This window comes from Leptinotarsa decemlineata, unplaced genomic scaffold (genome assembly GCF_025532065.1).
Source record: "Leptinotarsa decemlineata unplaced genomic scaffold, Ldec_3_MD MMD2_tig00026336_RagTag_RagTag, whole genome shotgun sequence".
NCBI classification, from domain to species: Eukaryota; Metazoa; Arthropoda; class Insecta; order Coleoptera; family Chrysomelidae; genus Leptinotarsa; species Leptinotarsa decemlineata.
Window position 1 is genome coordinate 13914102 of NW_027412692.1, and position 25767 is coordinate 13939868.

A 25767-nucleotide genomic window follows, 5' to 3' on the forward strand; every position below is an offset into this window, starting at 1 on the left:
TTTGAAGTCCACTAGATACTCGTTAGGACAACAAGAGGATTGTTCCGAATTCTTGGGGTTCTTGTTGAATACTCTTCGTGAGCAAAACAATAGCAAAATCAATACTCCTGACCGCTCTGGACTGAATGATTCCGTACAACCCATCTCCTCTTGTGTTTGTAAATTTTTTGCTGGAAAAATCCTCACTGGTTTACTTTGTGGTAAATGTTCAAGAAGTACCGAAAACTTATGTGAATTTGTGGAACTTCATCTAGCTTTACCTAATACGACTAATAACCAGTCCGTGCAAAGCTTATTGTTAAATCATCTGAAAATGAAATTTTTAACAGGTGATGATCGACTGCATTGTCAAACATGCGCCAAACTAACTGACTGTTATAAGGAAACAAGTATAGTTGAGGCACCAGTCAATCTAATAATAACACTGATGCTTTTCAAACAAGACTCAACCTCTAACGGAAGCAAGAAACTCTTTGGAAGGTTCGAAATAGATGAACATTTCAACCTAGCAGATCACTATTATAATATTCATGCAGTCATTGTTCACTGTGGTTCTGGCGTTGAATTTGGTCATTATTACGCCTTGGTCAAAGACGAAACGGACTGGTTTAAGTTTGACGATAGTCGTGTCACGAAGTGTTCTGTCGATGCATTGAATTTATTGGAACCTCTGGAGACCCCCTACATTTTGTTTTATAAGAGAGAGGACATTGTTAGATCAAGATCTTCAGATGATGTGGTGCTGCAGGTTTTTCCGGGTTTTCCTGCAGCTGAAAAAGCAAATGCGCCACTGGAATCAATGAAGTCGCCCCAGAGCGCCAATTAATTTTTATTGTTGTTTTTATTTTATTTTTATCGTTGTTTTAATAAAATTGAAGGATTATTATATTATTATCATGAGGTTGTGTGAATCAGTGGAGAGCATAAGCACCACTCTTAGAGTGCCTAAGGATTTTTCTGTCGTGTTTGTGTTTTGTCCTCAAAAAAAGTGTGACAATTCGTTTTTAATTTTAGTCTACTGTATCTGTTCATGGTATTCGTGAGTTTTATTTGATTTAAGTATTCATTTGAGTTGACTCATTAGAATTAGAGTCTAGTCACTGTTATAATCATAATCTCAAATTAAACTTGTTAATTTCTGTAAGAGTTTTCAATATTCAGTAACAGTCATATTTGTTAGGAGAACCGCCCTATATAGTCCAGATATGCGTAATGGGGATGATTCATAGAAGCAGCTGTTTATCTAGAGATATTCATCATTGGGTAGACTAGAGTAGGATATATAGTGAAAAGAGAAATGTAAATGTCTATGTTTTTTACCACTTTTATTTGCAACTAACGTTACTGCAGTTTCGTCTTATATGGACATTCTCAAACTTAAACAATTATTGTTTGCCATTTATTTCTGCCATTTACGATTGTTTCCAATAGGTCAATATTGAAATTAACAATAATAATACGACATACATCATTGACGGTGGATACTTACTACATCGTGTTCTGTGAGCTAGTGAAGAAACATTTAGCATTATTTTAGATAAATACGTTCAGTATGTACATAGACATTTTGGTGCAAGAACTACGGTCGTATTTGATGGCTATGATGATTGCACGAGAAATATTAAAGCTGCAGAACAATATCTTCATCTTCCGATATTCTATTTGATGAACTTATGACAGTTCTTATCAGTCAACAGAAATTTCTTGCAAATACTCACAACAAATCTCAGTTCATTTCACTGTTGGATAACTTTATTGGCGAAAATATATTGGTTAAACAGGCTAATAACGATGCCGACGTACTGATTATTGAAACAGCTATGGAGCAATTTGTTACGTGTTCCAAAGTTTCATAATTCAAATACAATTGTTTTGGTTCCATCATTGCTTTATGTAAAGAGAGACTTCAGAAAAATCAATACCACTTATTAAACACATACCTGCCATATGGGTTATCTATTCTAAGGGACTATTTCTTTATAAATATACTGAACTAAAAGGAAAGAAAACAAAAAAATGAAAAAAAACACATCCTACTTGATTTAGGTGGAAATATCACTTGTGCCGATGTCGTCTCGAGTTTAACTTTGTTTTGCTCTTCTCTAATTTGAGGATAAATTCTCAAGACGTAAAATTTGTGCTGAGGAAGTAATTGGTGAATGGATTTACAGTTCCTGTTGGAATCATTCCGTTGAGTTGGTTTTTTTTTACTCCTCTAGCTATCGACTTAGTCGGATATTTTTTTGTGTTTACCGGCACTTTGTCTTCTGTCCTTGCGTAGGACAGCTACGTTTCAAGCCACCCTTCTTCCACGTAAGTTGAATTTTCTTATTTTTTTTTTCTTCTACTTCTGGATGGTCGAAAATCCTTATTATTTTTTTTCATTGATGTTTTCTCCTAGGGCTTGTTCTTCCACCCCTAGATTGTTTGGGGCCTACTACCCTTGACTCAAGTCATCTTTGTTACCCGGAACGAGTCCTGATGGGTAGGTGTTATCCTGCGCTCCAGACGATCATCCCTGAATAGATCGGTTCCAGTCCAGGAGATCTGACTTTTTATCCCGACTCACCACCCTGAATAGAAACATTAGATCTACTACCTTCATATTGGACAGAAACAGATAAGTCTAGCCAATAAGACAATTATTTTGAATTCCTTATTTATATATATTTTTTTAATTGTATTATAATAGAATATCATTATAATTTGTATGGGGTTGTGCTACGAAAGAGTTAGAAGAAATTGTATATGCTTATGTCGTTGATTATTCTAATGTGAGACGCAAGTGAGATCTCCCTTGAGTACTATCTCAAATGTTCATGTTCATTGATCTAAAATCAATAATAAATAAGGCGAATTCATGAGTCAGGTTCGTTTGATTCACTTGGAATTATTTATGATATCAGAACCCGCTATACAGAGAACCTACCCCCAAGCTAGGCAAAGTTTGTGTTTTAGTTTTCAGGATTATAGTTGAGAAGGGGAGTCACTAGAGCACGTTAAATATTTTTCTTATTATAACTTTCAGGTAAGAACAAACCCCTGATTAGAAGAACGATATAATTTTGTTAATGGTGAATATTACCAGATATTCTCCCTCCCCCCTTATGTAATAAATTTAGTTTGACAAATACAACTATTGTTGTTGGTGAAGATGTAGACTTACTCGTACTTCTTACTACTCGAACTACACCTGAAAAAACTATTTTCTTTCTAAAGCCAGGAAAAGCTCAAATTCAAACCGAAATATATTCGTCAAAAAGTTTATCTACTTTTGCAAAGAGTCAAAATCATGTACTATTTTTACACGCAATAACTGGCTGTGATACGATGTCTGCATTTTACAGGGGGGGTGAAGCAACAGTCTTTAAAATGTTTCAAAAACAAGATTTAGTTCAATGTGCTGAAGTTTTCAAAAAAAGTAATTCGACTCCACAAGAAATTATCACCAACGGGATTCAGTTTCTTCTTTCTATGTACAAAGCTCCGACAAAAACCACCTGCTTAGATAAGTATCGATATGCATGTTTCGTAAAAAAACACTAAAAATAAGAAACAGCTGCAATTAGCTTGTCTTCCTCCAGTTGCTGCTCATCAACATCTTTTCCTGGTATATTTCCAAGTTCAAGTGTGGCTTGGTTATCAGCTAGACCCAAAAGACTGGGGTTGGAAGTTGGTCGACAATGCATTAGAACCTATGCAGACTTTACTCCCACCTGCGCCAGAAAAACTGCCGAACACAATTTTTTGCAACTGTAAAAAGGGATGCAGCGGCGCTAAATGTGGTTGTAAAAAAGTTCTTGAATCACCAATAGTGGAGGATACCAACGAGGAAACATCACTCTTCACGCAGTTTACCTACACCCAGGATGAACATCAAGAAGAAGAAGATCAAGAAGAAGAAGACCAAGAAGAAGAACGACAAGAAGAAGTATTTGAAGGTCAATCAGATGAATACATTTTTACATTTTTTTAATTCCAATCACTTTTATAATTTCCAACCTTTCCTAATATATTTTATTATGCAAGTTTTCAGTTTGACAGAATCACAACAGACATGTGGAATAGGCCTACTGGGGAAATCACATTGAAAAAAATGCGCTAAGTACACTATCTCATAGGTGGCGTGGAAACGTGTGCATATAATGACGATTACAACTTTTACAACTTTTTGACTCGTCGTATCTCAGAAACGATGGCTCTAAGAAAAAAAAGTATCTATACATTTTTTGTAGAGAATTTTATGATCTACAATTTTTATCTGAAATTATTTTATGATAAAACTTACCGTTTTCCTGAAAATCGCGAAAAAACAATTTTTTTTCGAGATTTTTGAACTTTGACCTCGAATAAATATTTTTCCAGGCATCGCAATCATTCGGAATTTTAAAATCTTATTTTTAACTTTGTTTGAACAATTACACGCGTTTGCAGCTTGTTATAAATTTATGTACCTTCCAATGTCTAAATTGACCGGATTATTATGGCTGTGAAACTACGTTGTGGTGGCCTACCTGTAATTTTTTCATCAGTTTATCGATTTGAAGGAAAACATCGCTGTAATGCTCTGTTTTAGTGGCCTAGCCTTCAATTTTGTCAGCATTTTATCGGTTCGAGGGAAATAATCACAATAATATTTTAAGAAGTGAATGCCTGTATGCATTTTAAAAGTATATACACATTGAAAATACTTACCAACACAGCAAGGCAACTAGAAAGCGCAGGCACAAATATTCCTGTGTCTTTTATTTCAAATGATGCATTACAACTCCATTCGACACAATCTATTATCAGAAATATTACATAAATCATCAAAATAGTCGAGGGTACTCCAAATATTCTGTTAAGATCCTCCATTGTTTTATATAGTTTTCTATATTTTGTCTTGATTTGTCGTATTTTTAATTTCAATTGTATTTCGCTAAGTCGATTTGTTGAGTATATAGAAAATGTGTTTTCAATAACTGTTTTCAAGTAATCATAACGAATATTCAGAATATTCGATATTTCCCAAATCAGTATCACTCTCACAAAATGAAAATACTGCTGAATCCAAAATGTCACGAGTGACAATTCGAATCTTTGGGAGATACGAAAATAACTAAAAAGGGAATGTGTTGCCAGAAACAAGAATGATAAATGCCAAACGGAAATTTTGAGAACTCCATACACTTTGTTATTTTTGTGGTTGAATCTTTGTTTTTCGGAAATGGTTTCAGGCAATATCTCGCAAGACATATTATTCCAAGTATCCCAATATACATAAGCACATAGGAATGATGACACCAAACAAATTATCTCCATTATATCGTGTATGAAATGAAGCGACAGTTATAATACTCTGGCATATGTGTGTTGCATCAGATCGGAAATGGGCTTTTCCAATTGAATAAGTTGGAAGCAGAGGATGACACAACAGAAAATTATGGAATGTAGATTCGAAAATATATTTCTCCATAGTTCTTCATGAGGTTTACCATGTAGAGCTAGGCCTATATTTTTGGCAATGGTCAAACACATTTGGAAAACTAGAATATTTCCAGTTTTTTCTGCAGGACAAATATTCATAGCGACACGGGTCAAGCTGACTCACTGAAAAGAAAAATCGTTAGTCCACATTGTCGGACTTTCGATTTGCTTGTTCATTTTATTGTTCGCATTTCTCTTTCCCTCAATGCATCAACGTCATGTCGAATATATTTTTGTGTTCATCAATCACTACTTTTTCCAGTTATTTGAGCGAATGTTAATGGAATATCATTAAACATTTTCCGTGAAAACCACGCAAACGTTATTTTATAGTTATACAACTTGTAAAAATAATTATCTTCAGTGATGGTATATCAATGATGTTTGAATTTCTTTGTTCCTATCACTCTGCTCCAAACTGTTTCCAAATTACTGCCCACTTTGTTTACTACATATTATCAGTAATTACGAGCTGTCACTTCTATAATGAGAATATATCATTCAATGAGCGAGTAATGGCCACTTCTCACGAGTAGAATGCTATACTTTTTCTATGACTTGTTATAAAGAACTATTTAAATTGTTAATGAGTCTTGTTTTGTAATCAAGTGACGAACTTTTGCAAGTTATCAAGTTTTTCGTCACAAATTCCTGATGAGGTAGGCTTGCTTTCTCGACTCTAGGTTTATATTCCTGTTTTTACTCAGAAACTATATATTTCGAAGTGAAATGTCAGTTTAATGACCAAGTTTGATCAGCTGTATTTATTTCCTTTCTGCTGTTTCTGTTTATGTTCCACACACTTTCATAAAGAGTTTTTATTGTAGTCATTTTCTTTGTTCCTTCCTTTGGAGGTTTCCACATTTTTTAAATGGTGGAGAAATAGGAAGCCAGATTGTTTTTCTTTCAAATTACATTTTTTCTATTCATGGCGTCTTCAAACATGAAACATATGTTTAAAAGATTGGGTACTTTCTAATACCCTGAAATTTTTCAAATAATTACCGCCATCTCTAGTTCAGGCCAGGTAACTCTGGACCACCCTGGTAATCAACTCCTAATCACAAATCATCATACCATTTTCTCACAACCAATCAGTCGGTTGATTAAAAATTCGTAGCGGTGTACGTTGAATTGAAGTTCAAAGATAATAAATATTGACCTAGATTTCGGACTTCACAACTAATGAATAAGTTTTCAATTACTACGAACAAAAGTAATTTAATGAAACTTTCTTGAGCAGCGGTAGTCACGATTGTTCAAGAAATCAATTAACAAAATATCAAATGACTTTTGGGAGATTTGTAGATGTATTGTACACTTTTGTAGCGCTTCTAATAAAATGAAACGAAAGTCGGTGAAGATTTTTCGAAAAAATAATCAACGTGGGTGTTTTGGTGAGAAATTTTGAAATATATTGAGTGATGTTTTTTGGGTTTTGCTGAATAGTTGATGTTCTCACTGAAGTTTACTAGTAGAAATGTGAGCATCACCAAATAGACTAATGAGTTCGAAATTTAAAAAAAACACATCTACATCAGAATAACTGAAAAAGTGGAACTCGATTTCTGGCGACTGATAAGAGGATGATTCAATCTGGGCAGTAAAATGGATTAACGGGGTCTCTCAGTCAAGAAATCAAAAATTAAAACTCTGCTCTACTTTGCCAAGCTTTCGCTTCTAATGGGAAGCTTCTTCAGCGCCTATAATTTTTTGAGTTGTGGATTTTTTCGCCATTGAATAACATTACAGATCATACTTACAGTAAAAATGAGTGAAAAACAATGGATTAAATATATAAATTGATGAAGAAAGTTAAACATGTATATGATTTCATTTAAATGTCATTCTTCAATGGGTATGATGATTTGATAATCTGTGACTCTGAGGAGAGAGTTATTGATTGATAAAATTTTCATTATTTAATGTACATTTCACTGTACATTTTTCCGTATAGGTTCACTTGAAAAACATCTCAATATAGACTTCGCCTGTCGTCGATGTCTATTGCATTTGTATTTTGATGACTATTATTCACGTCGATGATAGAATTCGATTATTATTATTGTTAAATAAAATAAATGATTGTTTTTTTATATACTAAGCTCTCTTTGAATTGGGAATGTTCAGAAAAGTGGTTTTACATATCCAATGGATGCCTTTTTCACCAATAATTTTTCCACTGAAACCAAAATGAATAACTTTTTGAAGCGTCAGTCATTTGAAGAAAGCCTCAGTATATAATTAAGTATAAGTATGGGAAAACATCCAACCAATTATTTTATTTATGGTTGAAATTCATAAATACGATAATTTACTAACTAATTTCAAGATTTATTACATGCGAAGAGAAAAATTGATAGGAAAATAAAATGATTGTTCAATTTGGAAAATCATTTTTCCGTAATTACAAAAAATTTCCACACCTTGTGCATTTGGCCATTTGCCAAATGTGTATGCATCAGCAAATACGAATTTTTGAGACACCCGGTATATATAGCTATTGCTGTACCTGTAAAGCTACACATGAAATTGAACGTAGAAACATTTTATTCAGGTAACAAGTCATGTGAAAGAGTCCGTTTGAAGTTAAGAAAATATTGCGAAGAAACTACTCTACATGGATTCAAGTATTTGACACAGACTTCAAAGTACCAATCCATCTTTTGGTACTTGATTTGTATCAAATGCTTCATTTTATGTGTTCTATTTATCTACTTTCAAATGATTCGATACCGTGACAACAGAGTAACAACAACAGTGAAGACAACCAATTTTCCAGTATGGAAAGTTCCTTTTCCTGCCATTACCATTTGCAATTCCAATTTAGTCTACAAGAGTCACACTGGAGAAATCATCGAATTACTGTGAGTTGAATTGATTAACTTTTCTACTTCCTCCATTTTAAACTGATCATTACGTATTTGACAGCAGGTAGGTAATGGTTTATTTAGAATACAAGTGTATTCTGCGGTCAGTCGTAGAAAAAGTATAGTACGCACTTCGAGGATAAGGCCAATAACGTCCACTCGCGAATTATCGTACTCGGCTGTTGCCTCGTGCTTACAATTTTTCGCTCGTGGGTAATTTGATTCTTATCGTACTTGGTACGTAATATACTATTATCTAATATTAAATTTATGTTTACTTATTTCTACACTCTCATAGGCATCTAGAAGCCTGTTGTTGTTAACTTGTACAACTAATCTTAATGAACTGAAGTCTATGGAATGGTTTTGTTGCAAAATATAATGGGGGACTGCGATTTTTGTGGTCTTTCAAATTTTAGGTGTGCTATGTGTTCCTTATATCTTATTTCAATAGATCTTCTAGTCTGTCCATTATATTTTGGACCGCAGTCCTTACATTTGATTTCGTAAATTCCACTTTCATAAATTCCAGCCTTTGCCGAATTCTCGACTCTGTTCTTTGGATTCCCTAAAAGGTTCTATAGTGTATGACTTGTTTTAAATACCACCTTCATACTTAGTTCCTTGAAAATATTTCCAAGGAGTATTGGTGGTATGGAACTGAGATATATTTATCTTGGTTTTCGTTGTTTCTGAAAGTCGAGATTTCGTTTGCTTCAGACCATAATACTATTTTTTATTAACATATTTCGCGTTAGTGAACCGGATGAAGAAGCAACATTAGATGTGTCTTCCATGGTCACCATATTTGCCACCTTCGATTTTTTGTGTGAATACCCAACAAGAAAAATCTGCAGAATTTAGTCAACTACTTTGAAAAATTTGCAATGCGCCATCAAAATACTCAAAAATGAGCGAAAACTCGTCGAAAAATCTCCATCATTGTAAAGATGCATGAACATAAAACATAGTTCTCTAAATGAGATATTTATTTTTACTTTATTTTTTCAGGCAAAAATTCAATATTCCTGACAATGTCATTGAAGAATATTTCCAGAACTTATCAAACACTATCCTGAATGATGAAATATCAAGAACCACTTTGAACCTGGAAAAGTCAATTCGGATTACTCGTATTCTAGAAAGAGAAGGATACAACACGAACAAGCTAATGGATAGGGTAGTATATTGCGTTTTGTTTGGAATAATCTTCAAGTTCTTCAATTATTCAAAGTGTAATGTTTGATTGAAACATCGGTTTCGTTAAGAAAATATTCATAACGCATTGTTCTGCGTTACTGAACTGATGCTCAATTCGGTACAACTCGAACTCCACTGTTCAGGAACTCTTTCAATTGGAGAACCGCGTTTATGTGGAATAAACTTCTTTGGAACGTTTTTCTAAGTTAATTTGATCTCCAGCGATTCAAATCCAACGAAGCACTACTTTCGCACAGAGCACAGTAGGAGATTTGAGCCGGTTCTAAGCCTCCCCCCACCACTATGACGTATTAATTGTTTTTTTTGTTGTTTAGTGAAGTCAAGGTGATGTGACCTTGAAGTGTCTGGTGCATGGATCGTTCAGAATTTTTTTTCCGATTCTAAGTCTCCCCTCACCACTATGACGTATTAATTGCTTTTTTTGTTGTTGTTTAGTGAAGTCAAGGCGATGTGACCTTGAAGTGTCTGGTTCATGGATCGTTCAGATTTTTTTTTCATATGAGATTTTGTGTGTGTGTGTGTGTGTGTGTGTGAGAGAGAGAGAGAGAATGCACGGTACAGGCTTAGAACCGGCTCAAATCTCCTACTGAACACCTTAAGGTTTCTTCTGTACTGCTTGTGATGTGTCCTTGAAAAAGTCTTCAGAATTGAATTTTTTAAAAATTGAATGAAACGAAGCGACTGTAAGATTCCAAAAAATATGATATTTTTCACTTGCATGCGTCGTTTTTCAAAATTGATTAATGTTTCAGTTGGCGCAGCCGTGCAGTTCAATATTGAGGAAGTGTGAATGGAGAGCCACTGAAGTGGATTGTCACAAATTGTTCAAGAAAACCAAAACTACGGGAGGTTTTTGCTGTTCCTATAATTACCAAGGAGCTAAAAATACGTAAGGGTTGAATAACCATAGTAGAATAGTAGAATCATGTTACTCTATTCTTCTATCTCTAAGAGATGTGGACGCCAGAAGGGCCACATATTTTTATTATTTGTTTTTTGGAAATTACGTTTTTATTTGTAACTAACCTTACTGCAGTTTCGTCTTATAAGGACATTTTCAAACTTCATTATAGGACGAACATGCAGTAACGTTAGTAACAAATAAATTTGCTCTTGTTTTCATTCTTCAGAATGAAAACAAGAGCAAATATTTCCTTCAGACAAGAAATTACATGTTTCTTTCGTAACTTTCACTTTGAATTGAAAAGAAAAATTAAGATTTAGTAAAAGTTCATCAGACTGTAATTGCATCAGTAAAAGAAGTATAAATCTGATAGACCGTGGGGAAATATTTGGGATGTGTTGTGATACTTTGAAATAAAATCAAGTATTGAGGAATCTAATTCGGTTATTGTTAACCCATTAGGAATCCCGCAGAAGAAAATCAGATATTTTCCGGAGGCTTCGGTAGCTCATATGGACTAAAAGTATACCTGGACGTGGAAGAATCGGAATATTTATCGAGAAGAGAAAATTCAGGTTTTCGGGTGAGTAAATTCTATTATTATATGTCATTTTGAATTCGTTGAGCATAGTTACCTTGATTCATTTATTTATGATGAGTAAAACAACCATTTTGCAGGTGCTGGTTCAAAATCCTTACGATTATCCTGACGTATTTCTCTACGGATCATATGTAGACGTGGAAAGTAAGATATCAATTTCTCTAAGGCCCTTGATTCTATCAAGTGCAGAGGAACTGAGGAATATTAACGTGAAAAGTCGTGGATGTTTATTCAGCAACGAGGTGGGTTTTACAATTCTTTTGAAAAAATATATCAATACCTTCGACTGGTGTCCGAAATATCACTAAGGCTCATCTAAAGATATTCATGACCCTGTGTTTTTTTTCAAAACATGTCTCAACAGGGTTTTGCTCGCCCTTTGTCAACATGGCTTCCGTCAAATTAGATCCACTTAGATAGTCCAGTCATATCAGTGGTTTCATTTCAAATTGAGAGATAATAAGCTATAAACGCGTACAGCTTGTCAAATCTAGGAAGAGACTTGAGAATTTCTACTCTCTCTTTTGCTAGTACGGTACTAGTGAAAGAGAGAGAGAGAGCAGCCAGTTAGGTACGCCAGTTTTTCGCAATTATCTCTGTCTTTATAGCTCTAATGATGTTTACATTCATTATAAAAATTATAGAGTATAAAATTTGTGACAGATTTTGTATGAAATTTTTTTTTAAACGCTTGAGCAATCAGCCATACTCTCTAATGCTAGGGCGACCGTGACATTCAGTAAATAGTACCTTGTAATACCATACTAGTTCTAAATAAATACGTCAAAGATATATACCTGTTTTCATTGGCCAGAAAAATTATTCATTTAATTATCAGTTTGATATATCGTGAAACATGTAGAACAACTTTTCTACAGACACTAGAGCTACAGTAGATTTTTCTAGTCTCCAAAATTTTATGTGATGTATGTTCTTTGAAACGAGTTTAAGTTTCTCGCTTAGTCTGACCGATAAATTTTTGTCGCAATACTCATAGCTCATTCTAAATATCCCCGACTTTTAATTTCTCAACATCTTTTTTTTATTATTGAAGTGAGCAAGAATTTTTGAATTTTCAGTATTCGATCATATAGAAGAACAATACACATCCATATTTTGAGGTCCTTGATAATATCCAACAAAACATTTTACATTCATTTTAATTCAATTCAAAATTATTACTGATTTGTTATTTTTCATTGTTTTTTTGTTGGAAAAACCTACCAAACTTTATTTTTTCAGAAGGAAATACCTTGGTCCAAGTACTATACTGTTGAAACTTGTCTTAAAAACTGCAAACTTCAAGTGATATGGAATATGTGTGAATGTATTCCCTTTTATTATCCTGTGTCGGGTAAGTGTTCTAAGTAATTTAAAAAAGTCATACTTAATAAATGAATGCCTTTTCTTCAAACTTATTGTTTGTACCAAATGTATTGTTATTTAAATTTTATAATAATTTCATCCAGTTATTTTAACCTATGATAGTGTTATCAGAAATAATTCACATGGTAACCTTCTTCACTGTATCATTATAAAACTGTGGGGTTACTCTGCTAAAAAGCTACAAAAGTGGCTACACCCATAGTCAACTACAATAATATATACAAATGTATAAATCTCATGTTTGCCAACAGATTTTCATCAGGAATAAATCTGCTGATGCATCTGTGTATACTGTCGAAAAATTTAGTGAGTATCACTTTATTTGCACCGAAATCACTACTACTTGTCAATAACCACTTCTAGTCCAACGTAGAATGTAATTTCAATCTTTCAATTGCACCATTAATCCTGAGCAATAATGGAATATGTTTGTGATGATATTGAACCACTTCACAATCTTCAAAGAAACTGATTGCTACATCCCTCTTCATCAGTAGGTAATATATTCTAGAAGTTTTGGTACTGTTCAATAATAATTTATCCCAATAAAAGAAATATATGCTTCTGAGTTGTTTATGGTTTACCTGTTTTAAGAATTGCTTCCGTATTGTACTTTCGAAAGTGTATTTTCGATAGTTTAATTTGTATTTGTAATCTTTCTGAAGTTCAACTTTTCATTTATGATAATAATGAAGTTGTCAGCTTTTGGTATTGACTATTGTCTGGAATCGACAAAAGTAAATGGTCTACGATAATCACTCATAACCAATCCAGGGTTTCATAGTTTCGTAACCCTGATATGGTCTTACAATCAATCTTCTACGACTCCCGATGGACATTTTTTTACCTTTTACATGAGCCCATTATATGTGCATAGTACCACCACGTATTTTCTGTCAATTACCGACGTACTCTTTAAAGCTGTAGAATTTGACCTGTTCAGTACTTTTGGAGTATAGCAAAGCCTTCGACACTCTTGATCACGAAGTATTGTGTGACAAACAATCGTACTGAAAGAGTTGTTGTGGATGCAGTTGTATCGAATGCTCTACCGATATAAAGGCAGTGCTGCAAGGAGCTATCCTTGGGCATATGATTTTTAGCTTGTATTTTTGTAATGTTCATCTGTTTGTGAAAAAATACAGTATACATGAGACGATATTCGTCTCACCAGAAGCTGAAAACTCCACGACAAATAGTGTCTTGCTCTGGTGGTCGAGAAGAACTACATCGGGAGTGAGGGTGGGGAACGAATAGTTCCAATAAATTCAGCACTTCTCGTTTCCCACAACGGATTCAATATCCCCCGGAGCGTAGGGCAACACCGGTGTCTCTTCAATACCGTAAGAGTGCCTAAGATGGTAATAAAGCTCTCTTAGGGCCGATGAATGTCGACCGAGACCGTATATGCTGGATATGCTGACAGCAAGTGCATTAGGGTCTCGGACGCCTCGCGGCTGGCCCTGCACCTTGTGTCAGGAACCGCTGTACCCATCACGCGACTGCGGTAGACTAAGGTGTTGAAGACACCATCCTGGCAGGCCATGATGAACCCCTCAGTTTCCGACTTCAGCCCACTCGACCTGAGGAAAGCGCTTTGATAAACCATAGTCTTCAATGTTATTATTATTAATATTATTATAATTTCTCATTCTTAACAATGAAAATTTTTTTGCAGACAAACGATTTTGCACTATTATGGATTCATCATGTGTCATAAAAGCTGAGAGTAAGTGTATGTGTCTCAAATTATAAGTTAAGGCCTCACAAAATATTGAAGATTCAGTTCACAAGTTTACAATACGTAATCAATTCTAAAATTTTCACTTATTTTTTGTCATTTCTATTCCGTTGGAATTACTCAAGTAGATCTTGCAATTATTTTTGAATAAATTACTTTCAAAAGCAAATACACTTATATTTATCTTCATCTTAACAAAAACCTTTCACTAGTTCGGACTTCCATTGTCTATTATATAAAAATGATTTGAAATCCCTGAAACAAGTAAAAAATAATAATTAAAAAAGAATAGTTGAAAATAACAATTATATTAAGCAACAATAAACCTGAAATGAAATGATAGTAAAATAACCTACAAGTAAAAATATAATAATTGAATAAATCAAAATTAAAGGAATGCAAAAAAGAAAATAATAAAAAAATAAAAAAGTGTAGAGATTCCAAGTCACGTTAGTTCACGACGTTTCGATTGTTGTTATCTACAATCGTCTTCGGGTGATGACTGATGACTGGTCCAGTCATCACCCGAAGACGATTGTAGATAACAACAATCGAAACGTCGTGAACTAACGTGACTTGGAATCTCTACACTTTTTTATTTTTTTATTATTTTCTTTTTTGCATTCCTTTAATTTTGATTTATTCAATTATTATATTTTTACTTGTAGGTTATTTTACTATCATTTCATTTCAGGTTTATTGTTGCTTAATATAATTGTTATTTTCAACTATTCTTTTTTAATTATTCTTTTTTACTTGTTTCAGGGATTTCAAATCATTTTTATATAATAGACAATGGAAGTCCGAACTAGTGAAATTCATCACGAAACATTGTCAATCACCTTCAAACAAACAAAAACCTTGTTTGACAACCTGAATTTTTATTTTACAGAAAAGTTTGTCAATATGAGAATTGACAGTGACGATGAAGGTGAGCTATATCATGTATACATATGTGGGGTTTGAATTGGAAATGGAATATTTTTGAGGAGAGATAAGTTTGTACTTTTCCGTCACTATACAAAAAATTTGTGAACTTACAAAAAAAGAAGGGAAAAGTTGTGTAAATCTTGCACAGAAATATTCTTCTCGAAAACAAAGTTCATTCTAAATAACTACTTTCAATATATGAACATTAAATTAAAAGTAAATTACTTGTATTTTCAGATAGACTTAGAGGAATATTCGTTTGTAACTGTCCTTCATTATGCAACGAGATCACGTATACCACCACAGTTCAGATGGAACACATGTCATTTTCGTAAGTATTGTTTTGCAAACATGAACGATATAACCTAATTCACATTCAGGGTGATATGCTTCCTGTATTCACATTTTCTTCAAGAAATATTCATTTTTGAAAAATTTCCATGATTTTATGTGAGTGAAAAGAAAATGTACCATAAAATCAATGTTAGTAGTTTGGATCTCCGATATATAGAAGATAAGTTTGTCTGGTTATTTCTGCTAACATCAGCACCACATCGTCACTAGCCATGAAAATCCTTCTAGACTTATTTACTCTCCGCATTTTTCTGAAGAAAGAGGTTGGATGGACAACATACACAAATGGGCTTTTATGGAGCATAATCAGACTACAAGGTGACACTGCAAGCTAGAGATTTTTTGGAATGACTTCTGACCTAATCCCTACAGCTGTCGACTACGATCTACCTCTGATCTAGGACGAGAAAAAACTAAGGGCAGATCGATCTAGAAAACCTTTAGATTCTGGTGTAGGTTTATACAGGCATAGACCCAGAACCTGCCAAGGGACCTATATGACCTCACACATCAATCAGCAGCAGTGTCCAAATTGGAGGTGAATAGCCAAAAAGATCCCTCAGTATGAAGACTCAACAAGTTGTCTTTGGTTGGGTTTCTGGTCACACCGGCTAGGAGGGTAATGCAGCTTCCTCACAAGGAAAGATGCTGCAAGAAATTTCATCGGAGCAGAATCTGCCATTCGTATGGTTAAGTAGAATTTTAAACCTCTTACGTGAAATGATTCTACTGAAACACCGAATACTTTGAGTGCAAAGAGAAATTTCAGGCTTCTGACATAATGTATCAAGAATGACACAGGTCAGGTCAATCTCCAGACCAGATTTCTTCATACATCCTTCCAAATATAAGCAAACAATTGTTAGATAATGAAGCAAGGATGGCCCACGCTATCTAATAGGCCTACTTATGTGCCACTTACTTCTCAATCATCGTATGCACAGATTTGAAGGGTCGGAAGAGAGTGCAGCTGCCTGTTTTTGGGAGATGATGAATCAGAAGAGTATGGAATGTGTTACTGCTCAGCTGCGGGCCAAATACATTTTCTAAAGTCTGACAGAGTTTCACTTTTACCATCTGATCTGACAGATATCTCATCAAGTAAGCTTTGCTGAGAAGCAGTACTTATTTGGTTGACTTCAATAGGCTATTTTGGTGTGGACTTCCATTTTCTGAAAAGTGTTCGAAAGATTTGAAATCTGACTGCAAAAAAGTATTCGAATGATTGAAAGTAATGTTATTGAAAAATGAGAATAACTTAACGATCAGTATGAAAGGCAAACATATTGAATTGAATTGAAATATTCAAATTGTTATTGCTCAACCCTTTTTTTTACACGCTTTATATTAGCGTCACCTGTATGTATGTATGAAAAACAGAGTTTTGTTTACTTGTAACTCCAAGCTTGGGATCTGTATTGACATAATTATCGACATTATTATTACTTGATGTATTCGAGGACAGGTGGCGCTGTACGTGACCTGCTTGATCTATTCGCGGGCAGATGGCGCTGTACATAACCTCCTTGATCTATTCGCGGGCGGATGGCGCTGTACGTAATCCCCTTGATAGGTTGTTCGAAATAAAATCAATATAAAAAATGGATTTCAGGAATTATAAGTGTTAGCGAAATTTTGTAGGGGAGACTGGGGCAAGATGAGATAGCTAGGACAAAACTCGTTATACAAGGAAAATTAAACTCTTTAATAACATTCTTTAACAAAAGAGGTAACCATTATACATTTCTCTCTCATAATTCAACTTTGTAGCATGCAAAATCACAGAACTTTTTTTGGCGATTAATGAAAAAATAAACTCGGCAAATTTCCCGTTTTGCCCCATAACTGGGGTAAGATGGGAAACGCTGTGGGGCAAAACGAGTACGTTTTTCAATCGGGTAGACAGCGTTCACAAATGTGTGCCTCTTCATCCTCCTCATCGACTCCGGCACATGAATTATGCGCCCAATCGTGGCACACACCGCAGATGACCAAACCTTCGGTTGAATCTGAGTATAAGTACCCACAATAGATGCAAGCACAGTCATCATCCTCTTCTTGGGATGAACTATCTTCCGATTCAGTTTCTTTTTTGCACCTTTTGGTTTGATGCTTTTTCTGCAGGTTTTCCTTGTCAGTTGTCTTTTTAATCTTCTTTGCAGTCTTTTTTCCAGGTTTCTTTATTTGTTTTTTACCTTTTTCAGTCACTTGATTATCAGTACATAGAAAATGTTATTTTAATCACAAGGGCGGGGCAAAACGAGATAGTATCCCATTATGCCCCGATCCACACGTAGGTGAAAAAGATGACGCAATTTTAACCTCAAACTTTACCGGCGAAAAAAACATGAGCGCTTTGTGTCATATTTTTTGTAAATCAAGCCATTGTAGCTTTTTTCAAAATAATACTAATATGTTTCATTTGTTATTGTTTTAAGCTCATTCAAAATTCGTTTATGACCATAAACTACAATGGTTTATACAGGTAAGGTTATGAATTCATATATAAATATAAAACCTGAAAAGAATCAAAATCAAAAACAAACAAATATAATAATCTAAATTATTACAACAATTCTTTGATGCCAAATTGATATTTTTGTATTGGAAAATTGCTTAATATCATTTGGTGATTCATATGTCATGACAATTAACTCAAAAATGAATTATCACTGTCACCTTCTTTTTACTCTGATTATTATTTCGTAAATTTTCAGAGATATCGCCGAAACAGACAACGACAATTTGACCGTGGTTTCTGTCCACTTCGGATCATCCGGAATTATTGAGTTCAGAAGAAATGAATTCATAACATGGGATACCCTTCTAGGTGAGAAGTTTCAAGATTAATTTATTCTGAGGAGTATTGGATCTGTCTCATTATTTCACTAAATTTATCTTCTTAATGTTTTAGGTGGCTTCTTGTTGATTCAAGTGTTATATAAAGCGCATATAAATGTTTCAATTGGTAAAATTCCATGATGATACATGATTTTCGATAGTCTCCACTATGAATCTTATTTTGAAGTCAATTTTGTTCTCACAATTAAAAGCCATACTCGTATTTCTCATTCGTCGAATATAATGCTATTATTTCTGAATGAAAAATATAACACGAACTGATGAGATACAAAAAATCATTGATACAAATTCAGGAGTATATCAGCTTCCCTATACCCAGTTTCCACAGCTCCTTGAACGGTAGTATAGTGTAAAACATTAGTTGCCTCTCCCGCGAATTGTATAAGAGGCTTTCCTTCAAAATTTCTTAGAGGCTCTGCCAATTTCTCTTCGGCCGATATCTGCCCATTTTCTCTTCGTGCTCTGATAGTTTGGAAAGAATATGATCCTTTGAAGTGAGGATTTGTATACCAATTTGTTCTAGAACAAAAGAAAAGGGGAGTATAAGAAGAAACTGTACTCTCCTACAATTGGTCTAACAATGAGTACTGAGTTTTGTCATGTAGTTTATAGAGTGATTATTTCCTTCAAACCGATAAAATGATGAAAAAAATTGAGGTTAGGTAGTGAAGTAACTTGACTTGATATCCTTCAATTTTTATTTCTTCAATAAATCATTTATTTCATTGAGAGATTTCCACTTGACAGTTTGCAAAACAGTAACATGTGTTTTGCTATACAATAGCTTCTTCAAGCGTTTCCACATGCTATTCAATAGCTTGAAAAAGCAGAAGTATTACTTGTTGTTGTTCAAAATTACGTTTCGAAATCTTACCTTATAATTTTATCTGGCTTTGTGACATTGTAATCTTGACTCAAAAACCTTTCCATTACAAAATAAACACCTTTCATCAGAAGGTTTTCCGGAAGAACTTCAATATCAGGAACAAAATCACCGACAAACAGCGCTATCAACACGTTGGGATTTGAGTCTTGTCTATAAATCTTGAACAAGGATGTCAACCATGACTGCCCTACCTAAAAAAATATATACATATTTATTCATATTTCACAGAAAAACCTCTATCTTTGAATTTGATGAATTGTTTATAAATTGGAAGCTGAGTTTAAGTGAAGAAACATTTATCTTAATCCTAAAGTTCTCTTTATAAATCATTCGAAACTGTGGCAATGATAAAAACGTTGTTTGTTGTATGAAACATCGAATATTAAATTTTTTGCGATTACAGAAAGGTTATCATAATCTGCATTTGTTCAATAGTATACAGTATACACAACAGACAAAACAGAATAATAAATAATTTTTAAACTAATAGCTTACTAACGTGTTCAAAGGTTGAACAGATCCACAATTATTAATCTCAAGCGAAGCTTGTGAGGACATATTAGAGTCTTATGGAAATAAGCAATATTGCATGGAGTATTCTTATGAAAATCATAATTTTTTGATAAAAAAATTAAATACTATGAAGTGCAGGAATATCAAGAGTAAAATGGCAAGTCAATAAATCAGATTTTTGTTATAACGGAACATGGAGTTCTGCAGGGTTATGTTTCAGATCCTATGCTTTTCATCGTCTACGTTAATGATATGATATGAACTTGATCTAAGCAATTTTCATCACATGCAACTAGTTTGGCTGATGATGTCTCAATCATGTAGAACAAACTATATTACAGTGGTTGAGTTGAGAGACCTATACGTTCTCCCGACTCAACTCCACTTGACTATTTTTCGAAATCTATAGTCTGCAAAAACAGATCAAATAACATCAATGATTTCAAAGACAGAATGAAGCAAGAAAATAGTTGATCCGCCCCATTCCATCAATGATTTTATTATTAAAAAGCATGGGACACCCAGCCTTGAGCATTTCATTTTTAATGAAACGGTAACACCAAAAGAGATGCTCTTACCGCAAGAAGGGTTGTAGAATGAAATTATAGTTCAAGGGTGTTATTCCATAATTGGGATTTTTCAGGATGTTTCTTATAAATGGTAACTAAAGTACCTGTACTTTTGTGAAATGTAAAATTTCCTTCATTTTAATCTGTGACAATCTTCCATTTACCTTATTAGGACCTTCAGGAAATTCTTCGGATAGATGTTTCTTATGTTGTTCTGTCCAAACGAAAAAAAATCCAGGCGAGTCTCTCCACCAATCTTCAGAAAAATACATAACAACCCTTATAATAGCAGCAAAGCCTATATTTTCTATGGCTCTCTGTTTATCAGAAGGAAGTTCCGGTGAAAATAAAGTATCTTTCTTCTGTTTTAGAACTCCCACTGATGGTGTAAAAATAACATGATCAGCATAATACGAAGAATTATCTGAACAAGTTATGTTGGCACCATTTCTCCACGAGATGTTGGTTACTTCTTTACTAAGTAAAATTTTTTCGTCTATGGGAGAATGTTGGTCACTGTCAGGATATTTTTCCATCAGGATGTCAAGAAATGTTTTGAATCCTCGTCCTTTCCAGTTCAGAGTGTGATCCCCTCCGGCATTTTTATGGTCAGTTATAAGGGCAGGATCAAACCAAGAAAATCCGCCCCTAATCCACAGAACGTGTGACCTCACCAAGTCCATAGCATCTTTAGCTATATCTATTTTGTTGGGATTAGTAGCATATTTTTGGGTTATTATTCTGGGATAACTGGAATGAAAATGAGAAAGCATCGTGTTAATCAGTTAGTTGATTATAGATAATAGGCAGTTTGAACTGTCGACTGTGGCTAATCGATAGTATAATCTGTCGATTATACATAATCGATAGTTAGAACTGTCGATGGTACATAATCGACAGTTCAAACTATCGTTAAGCCATAATCGTCGATAACTGTCAATTTTACATAAGCGGCAGTTCAATCAATGGATATTTGACCATTCAAATTGTCGATAATCGACAGATTGAACTGTCGATTATACATAATAGATAGTTTGAACTCTCAATTATCTATAATCAAAGATTGAACTGCCGATCATATATAACTTATACTTTGAACAGTCAATTATCTACAATCGACAGTTTGAAGTGTTGATTATATATAATTGACAATTTGAACTTTCAATCATACATAATCGACAGTTTGAACTGTCGATTTTAGAGAATCGACTGTGTGAACTGTCGATTACCTATGGCTAACTGATAGTTTGAAATGGCGATTATGGCAATCGATAGTTTGGACTGTCGATTTTGGCTAATCGAATCAATAATCTATAACCGTCGATTTTAAATAATCGATAGTTTGAGCTGTCAATTATCTACAATCGACAGATTGAACTGTCAATTATGGCTAATCGACAGTTTGAACTGTCGATTATGTCTAATCGAAAGTTTTAATGGTCAATAGCACCTATTGGAGTTATTACTTACACCCCCATAACTCTGAACTTTTTAAATTGAGGCAAACTAAATGAAGGAATGAAAATGAGAACGAAATACTCACTTCTTCTCGAAGTAACTTCCCAAGGTTTCGTTTCTATCATCAGGTATATCACCGGCTGGATCTTGAAGTTGATTGAAGATTGCGAATAATTCGTTAGCGAATTTGTCGTCTAGTTTGGTTTTGGTGGACAGATAAATATCTGTCGGTATTCTGGTGGGCTCCAGTAGATTCAAGTCTTTAACCCTGTCATAAACCAAGTTACCTTCTTGTCCATCACACCATTCAGCTCCCAGATCGACAAACGCATTTTCAAGCTTCACGCTTCGAATTCTTCCCCCGATTCTTGGTTCAGCTTCTAAGATTTTGAAGTTAGTGAAATTGTTTTTCAGTAATTTTGTTCCGGCAGCTATACCAGCCGCTCCAGCGCCGATGATAATAACTGAAGGTTCCCCTCTCACAAGTTTTGTTGTTAATAATATAAAAATCAACCCAAATCTCTGCATAGCCATTGCATCAGACACTTGGAAATTATGGCAAAGAAGTGTTTTCGCAAAGTCCAGTCAGTTCTTCAGTTTCGATGAACTTTACAGAGATCTATTATTCCATTTGAATGTATCTTGTTACTAAAGTCATCATAATGAACTGATTTATTATTATTTATTCATAGATTAAAGTTTATCTTGCGCTTGCGAGTAATCATGAGTATATTGATTCAGTTTTCAATTCTTCAGAAACGGCGAATAATAGAAAACAATTATACAGGGTACGACAAAAATATCACTCGAAAGGTGGCTGGATATGATATTTTCCTATCCAATCTTTGGTTTCAGTTTTTCATAATCCTATGGAAAATTTTGAATTTGTGATACACTATTTAGGAGTTATTATAAAAATGTGATAAAATTACCGTAGAGATAACTATATAACTATGAGGTTATACAGCATGACTCACGGTCGATGGTAGGTTAGGCGTTTCTGGAAAACGCAAAGCATGATTTTTCTGAAAATTTCACCTCTCATATTTCCTTACCTGTTCTATCGATCTAAAGTATTTTCAGCATTGCGGCGTTGCCACTTCTATCAAAAAGTCCTAGCAATTAGGTATATTTTTTTTAATGGAACACCCCGTATATTAATACATTTTTGGAATTGCTCTGGTATTTTAATCCTTTTTTGTTAATAATGTCCTATACCTACCTCTATCTGTTTTCGAGATAAAAAATAAATTGTGCTAAATATGGTCCAAAACATAGCCTTAATTGAAATTAAGTACATCAGTACTCTCAATTCATGGAAAGTTGATACTTTGATGATAGTTTGGACAAACTCGAAATATTCAAATAACACCAAGAAATCGACTCCATATCATACAGGGCGTGCTAAAATTACTATTATTTCCATTGTGCGTAAAAGTAATCAAAAGTTCATTTTTTCAAATGAAACCCCCTGTATATTACTCGGTAAATTAAAAGATGTTGAAAAATGCTTCAAGATGATATATCATGTCCCTATACCTAAATCGTTAAGTTTTCTTCTTCTAGAAACATTATTTTTTTTTAGAATTTGGATTTAGGTAGCAGAATTATCAAGCTTATAGCAGTTCGGTTACTTTTATAAGTAATTTACAAAGAGTTATCGACGGTGTTTCGAATCGTCTTCCAAAATGAATGCAAATATCGATTATTCAAACGAAGTTCTTATGAAATTATTTATTATACACATGAACAAAGTGATCAAATCATTGTCAGAACGTGTAAAAAATTCAACCAAATGTATCTTGAATTAACACCAATGAACGAGAGGAAGTTTGTAAGGTTACAAAATAATTTCCTTAACTATGGCTCAAAGTTTCCAGGGGACAACTGTACCAAAAATCAGTCATTTCTAGGTAAAAAGTAAGATTTTGTGGGCTTAAACATGTGAAAGTACAGACAATAACAGAATAGTATGATTCAAAATAACAAAATTGTAAACAAAATATCACATTTTCACAATAAATGCTGAAAATGTTGTCCATTACATTTTAAACACTTTAAAATGTTTTTTTGTACGCGACTTGTGGTTGCTTTTTCAATTTCCTGGGGATCCAGATCTTCAATACTCCGCACTATTCGCCGTCGCAATTCTTCTTTGGTAGGCACTGGAGTACTGTATACCCTTTCTTTTAAAACACCCCATAAAAAAAGTCAAGTGGCGTGAGATCGGGTGATCTCGGTAGACATTCAAATTTTTCTAAGCAAAATGGAATACGAGTATCAGGCTCTTACAGGTAAGGTTCTTAACTGGGACTATAGCTATTAGGGAGTATGCTTGGACCCTTTCTCTTCATTCTTTATTTGAGTGATATCAAATACATTGATAATTATATCTTGAGCAACATTTGTAATTTTTTCAACATAAATAAATTGAAAATATATATTATGGTTGGTATGATTAAGTTGTTAGAAACGCAAGTTTCTAAATGCATGAAATGGAAGAATATATTATTACTTACAACGTAATACAATTTATTAGACATTAGTACAATCATCATAAAAATAGGCTTCGTCTTTTATAATGAATTGTATATGAAAAAATGCTTCCAAATTATCAGTAACAAAATTGCAAAATAGTCTGCTCCACAAAAGTTAACTTCAACTTTCAAACTATATAAAACTATAATTTTCTCTAGTGCACTTTGAATTGAGACTAATGTTTGTTTCAGCTTCAATCGGAGGGATAATAGGCCTATTTTTGGGAGGATCAATAATGAGTATCATTGAGTTGGGTTTCCATTTGGTGTCTTGGATTTGGGACTGTAAGGTGCCTTCGAAAAGTATATCAAAGAGAAATTGTAAAGTGCCTTTCAAAAATATTCCCAGCAGAAACAAGATCAATGAATTCGGAACTTTCTACATATCTGAACTCTACCCAAAAGGTTGGTATCCTCCAATAATTTTATTTGGTCCTCATCAGCACGGGCTAGATACAAACATTATTGCTAGGAATTTCTATTATATTCAATCATCACCAAATTTCTGTAAAGTTTTGATTGGAATGAATTTTGCAATATCATTGACTTTAATTGATTGAAAAAAAAACATTCTACCAGATGATCAAACTGCACCCTCATCGATTTATATAACTCAATGATGCAAAAAAACAAAAAAAAACTTCGGAATCACTGAAAAATGCAAAGTTATTAACAATGATGAGACAGGCTTGAAGAATATTTCATTTCAGGGTGGAAAGAACTTGACAATTTTCAGAATCTCAATTAATGAAAGTAAAGGCAATATTCCTAATTCTGTTTCCACCCTCAGATCATATTTTGTGTCAGAATAATCATGACTGTGGTCATAAATGTGATACTCAAAATTGTGAAATTAATATTTTGGAGTTGAATTGAGGGAGAAGTTTTGGAAACAACACAGAACAGACAATATGAGTAAAAATATGTCAACATTATCAAAACTAATTATATAATCCACACAGCTGGTTGTTTTGTTTCCAGAATAAATTCCTCACAAGTTTCTCAATACACTGACAGAGATATAACTGCATATCAGTATTCATTTCAGGGTTCACCAGGAATTGAGCATCTACGGAAATATATTTGCACAAAAAGCACAACGTAGAAGATAATTGGCGAATCATGAAGTGTTTGTCATATTTGTTATGATTAGAAACAGTTTCGTATAAAATTTGATGCGGTGGAAGAATTCAATATCTAATGAACGATCAATTCAAATTGAATGCTTCGCCTAATTTGTTCATACCTAGAATAAATTACTACGAAATTTCATTGATTTTATTTGCCTCTTTCCACTGGAAGTCAGTAAATTATGGATGATGTCTGATCTTTCAGGTAGCTGAATTAATTAGTTATCAATTGGAACATAGGTAATAAAGAATTGACTTTTTGATGGATTTTCATTTTTCACAATCTGAAATGAAAATGTAACGGAAAATTTCATGCAGGTCTAGAGAAGGCAAACT

General features: G+C 33.9%; 2 protein-coding genes across 6 annotated transcripts; one reads left to right on the forward strand and one right to left on the reverse strand.

Moving 5' to 3' along the window:
- The first annotated feature begins 1830 nt into the window (after positions 1-1830).
- LOC111503990 (pickpocket protein 28) lies at positions 1831-25691 on the forward strand. 5 transcript variants are annotated; one of them, XM_023158447.2, is made up of 13 exons: positions 1831-2313; positions 2402-8336; positions 9351-9519; positions 10313-10449; positions 10927-11047; positions 11143-11307; positions 12308-12419; positions 14130-14180; positions 15085-15123; positions 15360-15453; positions 18194-18306; positions 24494-24706; positions 25338-25691. In XM_023158447.2, exons 2-13 carry the CDS (start codon positions 7996-7998, stop codon positions 25364-25366), a joined length of 1584 nt encoding a protein of 527 aa, XP_023014215.2. In that variant the 5' UTR covers positions 1831-2313; positions 2402-7995; the 3' UTR covers positions 25367-25691. The 5 variants fall into 5 exon arrangements, with proteins under 5 accessions (XP_023014215.2, XP_023014216.2, XP_023014213.2 ...); XM_023158448.2 differs by having other exon boundaries at positions 25350-25691; XM_023158445.2 differs by lacking the exon at positions 25338-25691 and having other exon boundaries at positions 24494-25280.
- LOC111503992 (spermine oxidase) lies at positions 18536-22779 on the reverse strand. The gene is made up of 4 exons (XM_023158453.2): positions 21850-22779; positions 20471-21056; positions 19213-19415; positions 18536-18857 (listed from the first exon to the last, which is right to left on the reverse strand). Exons 1-4 carry the CDS (start codon positions 22296-22298, stop codon positions 18614-18616), a joined length of 1482 nt encoding a protein of 493 aa, XP_023014221.2. The 5' UTR covers positions 22299-22779; the 3' UTR covers positions 18536-18613.
- Positions 25692-25767: the final 76 nt, after the last annotated feature.